Source organism: Macrobrachium nipponense, chromosome 1 (assembly GCF_015104395.2).
Source record: "Macrobrachium nipponense isolate FS-2020 chromosome 1, ASM1510439v2, whole genome shotgun sequence".
NCBI classification, from domain to species: Eukaryota; Metazoa; Arthropoda; class Malacostraca; order Decapoda; family Palaemonidae; genus Macrobrachium; species Macrobrachium nipponense.
Genome location: NC_087200.1, coordinates 9,661,038 through 9,671,109, shown reverse-complemented (window position 1 = coordinate 9,671,109; position 10,072 = coordinate 9,661,038). Strand labels below are relative to the sequence as shown.

At 36.8% G+C, this 10,072-nt stretch overlaps 1 protein-coding gene across 1 annotated transcript in view; it reads left to right on the top strand.

Moving 5' to 3' along the window:
- LOC135220089 (integumentary mucin C.1-like) overlaps positions 1-9,053 on the top strand; it is a 46,268-nt gene extending 37,215 nt beyond the window's left edge. Inside the window, exons 2-5 of the mRNA XM_064257408.1 lie at positions 441-578; positions 2,386-2,529; positions 3,537-3,678; positions 8,723-9,053. Of these exons, the coding sequence (XP_064113478.1) occupies positions 441-578; positions 2,386-2,529; positions 3,537-3,678; positions 8,723-8,916 (618 nt within the window). The 3' untranslated portion in view covers positions 8,917-9,053. The remainder of the gene's footprint in view (positions 1-440; positions 579-2,385; positions 2,530-3,536; positions 3,679-8,722) is intronic.
- The last annotated feature ends 1,019 nt before the right edge of the window (positions 9,054-10,072 follow it).

Sequence of the window (10,072 nt, the reverse complement as noted above, 5' to 3'; positions counted from 1 at the left end):
ATTAATTTTTAAAACTCAAATTTTTTTATTTTTGCGCTATTTCAGAAAACTTTTGGGCGTTTTTTTTCAGCCAGATCAGAGTGGATTAAAAGGGGACTTTTCTTCTAGATATCATCTTAAAGGGATTAACCTTAAGAAGTCTTCAGATTTCTTTGTGTTATTGTAGGAAGGTTAGAGTATCATTAAACTGTGTTATTTGTTAGCGGTAACTGCAAGGTAGCAGGCAAACTTTATCAGTCTAACTGAAGTCAATTAAAGTGAAGAAAAAGACCATATTTCACGTCTTTCCTTACGTCTGTTCCTGCTGAGGACAAACCATTTGTAGAGCTGCTGTCCGAATGTTGATAGTGGCAATCATGACGTTTTTTATTTATTTTCTCCCCCTTCTGTTGTAAGATGCTAAACTTACCTTAAAAAGTTATTGTACCATTTCTCTCAAGGGGATCGTCCATCTCATCGGCGCAGCAGCTGCCATTCTGTCACTTGCGGCTGGGAAGACCTACGTCAAAGTGGACGACTCCACAGGAATAGTGACGACTGAGGTGACGAGCGAGTCGTTCGCCGTGACCGTCTTGCAGGTGAGTGATTGTCCTGGTCCAGGTGAGCTTTTGGATGTTCACCTGGGGGACGAAGCCATCCTCTCGCGACATAAAGGTTGAATAACTAATCTCTTCTCGTTCGTGTGTCACTTACCTTGTAAATTGATCACAAAAAATGCACTCTGAACTCCCGGACTTTTATAAAATATAATCTTCTGCCGTCCAAGGACAGGAACTAATCGTTTCTGCAATAGATAATCACCATTTTTTCTAATTCTCCTTTTCTTTATTTATTTATTTTTTTTTTACCATCTCAGCACGGTCCTCATTCCTCGTCCACTTACATGGATTTTACGGACTGGCATTTAATTTCATCTTCAGAAATCTACGATGGACTTCCATGTGTCTCGGTAATGAATAGGCAGATCCCAGACCATAAAACTACTCATTTGAGGAGCAAAGATGGACTCCACATCGTCGATAAAATTTTGCTTTTTAAGTTCCGAAATATTTTCTGAATTAATTGTCTTGTTTCATGCATACTTAGTGAAATGCTAGTATATGTTTCTGAGCCTATTCATGCATGAATCCTTTGAGTAACGTCTCAACAACTCCTGATCAATTTGAACTATTTCTTTCTTATTGTCGAACTTTTCAAAACAATATTTACACTTTTTGGAATCCTCTTTGCTAAAAAAGAGAAAAAAATTGTTCACTCTGCAGACTGTACTTACTCTCTTTATAGGTTGTGTTGAATACTCAGTGGTCCTCGTGTCATTAGTCTTCTGTCATAAAACTTCGTAGGCAACACATTTCCCGCGACATATAATGCATCAAAAGATATTATCGGTTGGGCAAGAAAAAAGTCTCAATGATTGAAGATATTGTCCAGCTATCTGTGCGATTCGTGCACGGCAATATACTAGACCTGAGTCTTGCTCAAGTGTCATAAAAGGAAGCTAGAAATTGCGACAAACCAAACGTCTTTCTTTTACTTTTTTATCTAAATACAGAACGTATTTTGTGAAAGACGTGCAGCACTCTCAAGGACGTGTAGCAAATCCAGATGTAATTACCACCCTATACACGAGTTTACTTGACTGAGGTCCTGTCAAGACAAATATATCAATTCCCAATAATGGTCATCAATAACAGCGAAGGGTCCCCCTAGAGAGCAAACATAATTCCCTACCTTCCGCAAAGTCAACAGCTCATTATAAATATTAGCTTTCTTCCCTCTGAACCAAGGTTCAGAGGGTAGAAATTCATCTTTCCATGCTTATTTATGAAATCATATTTCAGATTTGAGATAATTCAAATTGCGAAGAAGATGCGAAAGACATAGATATTTATTTATCTATTTCGTTATTAATTTGTTAATTTATTTTTTCCAATAACTACAAAATCATTTATAGGTATAAAAAAAATAATCTGAGCCTTCTGACATGTAATCTCTGTTACTAAAGAATTTATATGTATAGATTACACGTTCTTTGAGAAATAAAAAATTATGATGATTTCACTTATACAGAGAAGATGGCAATTAATAAAAACATCTATTAACATTCACATCAAGGCCTATAGAACACGTTTTTTTTTTAAATGTTGAGTTTTCGATGCGTTGCTCTAAATTGTGGAATTGAGAGAGGTCTTTCATTAATTTCATATAGATTTGTATTCTGCAGATAACAGCAAATGTTTACAAAGAAAATCTTGCGTGTTCCAGACAGACGAACGTAACCAATCGATGGGAACGAAATAATTCCAACCAAAATATCACAGCTTTCCCTAAGTAATGCAACAAAGGCTTTTCAGATCTGCTCAGACTCTTGCTCCCATTTTCCAGTGTGCAGCAAGAGCAGCCTGGACGGATGCCCCTTATTTCGGAACTCAAGACCTTGTGGGGGGCGTGAGATGCTACTTGTCCTCTGCGCAGGCTTCTGAAGGCTCCCTGCAGAAGACAACAAACTCCAACGACCGCGTATGGAGAGTGAGTGATTCTCTGTTTTTGTCCAATTCCAAGACATTTCTGCTACTGGGACTTTTGAGCATGAGCGTGAGTGCACACTGAAGTAAAAGGTGCCATAAAATCATGTCAGAAACAAGTCAGCCTCCTTCAGTGGAGAAAAAATCTTTGGTAAATGATATCAAAACCGTCTGAATCGCTGATTAGGACTGCAAAAGTCCCTGTCGTCCATTTAACCTGTTATTAATGTGGGCGATTAGTTGCCGAGATGTCCATGACTCATTTTCAGGCTAGGAGGTGCAGAATTTACTCTCTCAACTCAATAAGCACCACATTTATGATGTATCAGTAGCAGTAGATTTTACGGCCATTGCATGAACTATACTCTGTTTTTTTCCATCTGTCCATTTGCCTGTGGTGGTCGCGCATGGTAACACTGCGTCCCCGGCTTTTTAAATAGTTACTCTATGTGTAAGTTTTAGGTAAATAAAAGGATATCTGGGTGTACATTTGCAACTGAAAAGTGTTTTAATAATTTACTGTATGTGAATTACACCGTTAATATTCGAAATAGGATATTATTTAAAGCCCGGGATGCAGTGTTACCATGTGCAAACACCACAGGCGGATGGACAGATGGAAAAAAACTAAGTATAGTTACATTGCCATAACACTGACCAATAATTGGAAATTAGTATCATGTATGCATCTTCTGTAAGGGGACATCAAAAACCGCTTCGAATACTGGAAGATTCTCTTTAGAAAGCTTAGCTTGGGTTACCAAAAATGAACTTAAGGTCGTAGAGATCTCTGTATGGATTCCATCAAAATCATCTGGGCAATACTGAGGATTTCACCACATTTATTCGGTGAAGTCATAAACCGACTTTGGACTAGACTTGAAGAGCAAGATCCATTTGCTTTTACGGCCCCTGCAGGTCCTAATAGATATTCTGAAAAGACAAAACAGGGATTGCATGCCAAACATCTTGCGCTGTTTGTGTCTAACACAGTGGCCGTTTTCTTTGCAGCTGGTTCGTGATCAACCAGCAAGCGAGACTTCCACTACAACAACATCAACAGCATCAACAAGTACAACAACCACAGCTTTATCAACAACAACAGCAACAGGTACAACAACTGCAGCTTTACCAACAACAACAACAACAACAGGTACAACAACCGCAGCTTTACCCATAAAAAACAACAACAACAATGATAGTCAGAAATCCAAGCGCTTTCCTCTTGTCTTTACTAAGACATTGTCAAGGAACAAATGAAATACAATTCGAGAGAAAGTTATCAGGTAAACAACAAGTTCAAAAATACCAGATGGTTAATTGTCAAAAAGGTAAAAGTTAGAGATAATCCAGGATTATTGGATATCACACGGTCACAAACCTCAATATAGATTTAACCCTAACAGAAACTACGAAGTATCCATCCGTACAGTCCAAAACATGTAAAAACTTAAAATATTTATTTTATTGCCTATATTTATCTACAACTTTTTTCATTATGAAGGCATCAAGTTTAAATAAACCAAGACTTAAATTTAGAACATTTCCATTATTTGACTTGATGAAACAAGTTTCAGTGATATTCCTTTTAACTGTGTCATTACATGGGATTAAGGCTCTTGCTTGACTCCAGTGATAGGGTGATCTAAATCTCTTATATATACGAATAATGCATTCGATATTTGCCCAGTTCTCACAGAATATTAGTGCTGTATGAGACGTTGTGAAAGAGATTTACCGGTTTGTCCGTAATAGACTTTATCACACTTTTTGCAAGGAATTTCATATATGCAGCCTGGAAGATCTTTAGGAGAATTCTTTATTACTAAACTCTTGACATTAATATTACTGAAAACAACATTTATGTTAAAAAGCTTTAAAATTCTAGGACTATCTAAAAACCCATCGTAAGGTAATTTTAGAATGTTATGCTTACTAAATTCAAGTTTGTCATTAGTTAAATCAAATGTTTTTCTAGCTCTTTTCCATGCCACATCAACAAAAGTCCTTGGGTATTTAAGTTTCAATGCAATATCATAAATAGTTTTAATCTCAGCGTCAATAAACTGCGGGCTACAGACACGTAAAGCCCTTAGGAATATCCCAGAAAAAACTGAGAATTTAACATTTTGATGATAATTGGAGTAGTAATGAACAAAAGAGGCAATTATAGTTGATTTCCGAAAGACTGAAAAGGTGAAATTTCTATCAGTTCTATGGACAGCTACATAAAGAAAATTCAAATTATAATTTCTTTCCTCCTCTTCAGTAAATTTTATAGAAGGGACTAAATTATTGAGATTATTAAAGAATTCCTGGAGATTTTCGTGAACTGGCCAAATACAGAAAATATCATCCACATATCTAAACCATATAACTTTTTGGGGCAAAATTCTTGGTAAGAGTTTTGTCTCAAAAAATTCCATGTAAATATTGCTAAGGACAGGAGATAAGGGATTACCCATAGCCATGCCAAACTTTTGTACAAAAATTCCCCATTAAAACAAAATTTACTATCTTTGATACATAACCTTATGAGACTAATGAGGTTTGCTACAGTTAAGGAAATATCATCACGTTCTAATTCATCTTCCAAATATTCAAGTAAGCCATTTACACTCACTTTTGTAAATAAAGAGACATCAAAACTAACCATATCAAAATCAAAATTCAAATTGAAACTTCTCAATTTGTCTATAAAATCAACATTGTTTTTAACATTCATGTTAGAAATGTTTCCTACCAAAGGTGTAAGAAGTTTTTACAAGCCATTCAGATAAACTATACGTAATGAGCCCACTGAACTAATGATTGGTCTGATAGGGTTACTGATTTTGTGTGTCTTGACTTAACCATACATATAAGGTAAGGAGGCGCATTGCGGTGTAAACTGTTTAATTAAATGGTCCAAGCCCTTCAGAATGGATTTAATTTCTTTATTAAAATGGGAAATCAACTAACATTGCCTCTTTTGCTCATTACTACTCCAATGACAATCAAAATGTTAAATTGTCTGTTTTTTCTGGGATGTTCCTAAGGGCTTTATGTGTCTGTAGCCCGCAGTTTATTGACGCTGAGATTAAAACTATTTACGATATTGCACTGAAACTTAAATACCCAAGGATTTTTGTTGATGTGGCAAGGAAAAGAGCTAGAAAAACATTTGATTTAACTAATGACAAACTTGAATTTAGTAAGCATAACTTTCTAAAATTACCCTATGATGAAAGGTTTTTAGATAGTCCTAGAATTTTAAAGCTTTTTAACATAAATGTTGTTATCAGTAATATTAATGTCAAGAGTTTAGTAATAAAAAAATCTCCTAAAGATCTTCCAGGCTGCATATATGAAATTCCTTGCAAAAAGTGTGATAAAGTCTATTTCGGACAAACCGGTAAATCTCTTTCTTAACGTCTCAAACAGCCCCAATATTCTGTGAGAACTGGGCAAATATCGAATGCATTATTTGTACATATGAGAGATTTAGATCATCCTATTAACTGGAGTCAAGCAAGAGCCTTAATCCCATGTAATGACACAGTTAAAAGGAATATCATTGAACCTTGTTTCATCAAGTCAAATAATGGAAATGTTCTAAATTTAATTCTTGGTTTATTTAAACTTGATGCCATCATAATGAAAAAGGTTGTAGATAAATATAAGCAATGAAATTAATATATTCAGTTTTTACATGGTTTGGACTGTACCGATACTTTGTAGTTTCTGTTAGGGTTAAATCTACGCTTAGGTTTGTGACCGTGTGATATCCGATAATTCTGGATTATCTCTTTAACTTTTACCCTTTTGACAATTAACCATCTGGTATTTTTGATCTTGTTGTTTACCTGATAACTTTCTCTCCAATTGTATTTCATTTGTTCTTTGACAATGTCTTAGTAAAGACGAAAGCGCTTGGATTTCTGACTATCATTTTCCTGTGGTATTCGCTTATTTAATGAAGTCACGTGCATCTGCTGTGCTTTTTTTAAGTTATATAATATATCTATATATATAATATATATATATACTTAAAAAAAGCACAGCAGATGCACGTGACTTCATTAAATAAGCGAATACCACAGGAAAATGAAAGACAGAAATCCAAGCGCTTTCGTCTTTACTAAATCATTGTCAAGGAACGAATGATGCTACAGTTGGAAAGAAAATTACCAGGTAAACAAAAGGATCAAGAATACGAGATGGTTAATTGTCAAAAGGGTGAAAATCAAAGAGATAATCCAGGATTATCGAATATCACACGGGCACGACAATGAAAATATCTTTTCCTTAAAAAGAACAATTTATCAGTGATTTAGGCCTTATAAAGTATAAATTCATATAAATAGTCTCCATCAAAGTAAGTTCGAGATCTATTGCAATACGAAAAATGAACGACCTACAGCACGATGAACATTGGACAGCTGCTTTATAATACCAGCGTGCCAGAAAGGCAAATCATAAGGAGAATTGAAAGAATATTGTACAAAATCAATTCTGTGAATTCTGCCATTATTTTTAATAAAACTTGTTTGAAAGAAGGTCTGTTTCCAGCATACACATATTATTATTATTGTTATTATTTTTTTTTTTGCTCTATCACAGTCCTCCAATTCGACTGGGTGGTATTTATAGTGTGGGGTTCCGGGTTGCATCCTGCCTCCTTAGGAGTCCATCACTTTTCATACTATGTGCGCCGTTTCTAGGATCACACTCTTCTGCATGAGTCCTGGAGCTACTTCAGCCTCTAGTTTTTCTAGATTCCTTTTCAGGGATCTTGGGATCGTGCCTAGTGCTCCTATGATTATGGGTACGATTTCCACCGGCATATCCCATATCCTTCTTATTTCTATTTTCAGATCTTGATACTTATCCATTTTTTCCCTCTCTTTCTCTTCAACTCTGGTGTCCCATGGTATTGCGACATTAATGAGTGATACTTTCTTCTTGACTTTGTCAATCAACGTCACGTCTGGTCTATTTGCACGTATCACCCTATCCGTTCTGATACGATAGTCCCAGAGGATCTTTGCCTGATCGTTTTCTATCACTCCTTCAGGTTGGTGCTCGTACCACTTATTACTGCAAGGTAACTGATGTTTCTTGCACAGGCTCCAGTGGAGGGCATTTGCCACTGAATCATGCCTCTTTTTGTACTGGTTCTGTGCAAGTGCCGGGCATTCGCTTGCTTTGTGGTTTATGGTTTCATTTTTCGTATTGCACTTCCTACATATGGGAGAGATGTTATTTCCGTCTATCGTTCTTTGAACATATCTGGTTCTTAGGGCCTGATCTTGTGCCGCTGTTATCATTCCTTCAGTTTCCTTCTTTAGCTCTCCCCTCTGTAGCCATTGCCATGTGTCATCGCTGGCTAGTTTAGTCTGTCTCATGTATTGTCCGTGCATTGGTTTGTTGTGCCATTCCTCTGTTCTGTCTGTCATTCTCCTGTCTCTGTATATTTCTGGGTCTTCGTCTACTTTTATTAGTCCTTCTTCCCATGCACTCTTTAGCCACTCGTCTTCACTGGTTTTCAGATATTAGCCCCAGTGCTCTGGTTCTCGATTGTTGACGCAGTCCTCTATACTTAGTAGTCCTCTCCCTCCTTCCTTTCGTGTTATGTATAGTCTGTCCGTATTTGCTCTTGGGTGTAGTGCTTTGTGTATTGTCATATGTTTCCTGGTTTTCTGATCTATGCTGCGGAGTTCTGCCTTCGTCCATTCCACTATTCCTGCGCTGTATCTGATTACTGGCATCGCCAATGTGTTTATGGCTTTTATCATATTTCCGGCGTTGAGTTTTGACTTGAGTATCGCCTTGAGTCTCTGCATATATTCTTTCCTGATCGTGTCCTTCATCTCTTGGTGTTTTATATCCCTTCCTTCTATTATTATTATTATTATTATTATTATTATTATTATTATTATTATTATTATTCGGAAGATGAATCCTACGTATCCATATGCAACACGCCCACAGAGGACATTGCCTTAAAATTCAGGCTCAATTATCATAAAACAGATGATTAAGAAACTGATAAATAATTGGATGAAAATGTAGGTAAAGCATTACGATACAAGGAGAATTTTATTAAGGCAGTAAAGCAATGCATCTTCGCTTGTACTACAAATATATGTCAGGGCCTTCCCACCAATCGAAGTTTCCAATGATCAATACCTACTTTACAATTTTCTATACCGCAGGTGGTCTGTGCACAGCTTGCAACACTGCAGATCAAACTACTTGGGGCATCATACCCGGGCAAGTGGGTTGTTCGTCTTACAACATGTGCAGTGCCAACGGGGTGACCACCCAGAGTTGCCCGGGGGGCCTCGTCATGAGCGACACCAAAAACTGTGATTGGCCTGCTGCGGTTAACAAAGTTTGCCAGTGCTAGAAGAATTTCAATGTTCATAGCTGTTACGTAGCAGTGAAATATCGCGTCTATTTACGCTGAAGTTGAGACTCTTCGGATAAGTGAGGACGAACCTTGAGCAAACAGCAGTTTAATAAATTCCTGGTTTTATTTATGAAGTTCATAGTTTTATTGGTAAACAGATTCAGCCCGCCTGAATACACTTCAAGACGTGTATATGCAACTCAGATTTCTTTCATTCATAACTTCCCCAAATTCAGCTAAGATTATCATTCAAAAAATGAAAAATAAAAAGGGTTCTGTGATCATTCTGAGGTCTATCAATTGAGGATTATTCCTAAACTGTAGAACGTAGTTCATGTTCATTGTTAATGAAGACTTCTTACTGATCAGTGTTTGCAAACTAGCGCCGGCGCATTTGATGTGATGAATATCATTATCTCAAGGTCTATGAAGGCTTAATTGCTGCACAATCATTTATTTTCATCATCAAACTAACATTTAAAACACTTTGCGGATAATTGCTAGCTTCAGCTAGAATAATTTCAGCGACGATTCAGTCATAAACTGGTGCTTTCCCTCTAATAAGTTTTATTTATTGTTAAAATTTAGTACTTGATAATGTTTTTATTATTGAAACTCATTTAAAAAACAGCTAATTCATTCATAACTAAATTTAGGTCATGAAAACTTTATATTCCAAAATAAAAGCTGTGCTAAAGGAATTCAGTTTCATAAAAGAGACAGTGACCCATAAGCCACATATCCGCACCCACCACATCCACAGCCTCACCCACTTATCCACATTTTTTTTTATTATGTAAATATATCTACATCCACCACATACATATCCTCAACTACATAGCCATACCCAGTGTATCCGCATCTTCACCCACATATCCACATCCACCACATCAACATCCCCACAGACATATATATACTCAGTGTCCACATCTTCACCCACATATCCTCATCCACCACATCAACATCCCCACAGACATATCGATACCCACTGCATCCACATCCTCACCCACATATCCACATCCACCACATCAACATCCCCACAGACCTATCGATACTCACTGTATCCACATGCTCACCCACATATCCTCATCCACCACATCAACATCCCCACAGACATATCGATACCCACTGTATCCACATCCTCATCCACATA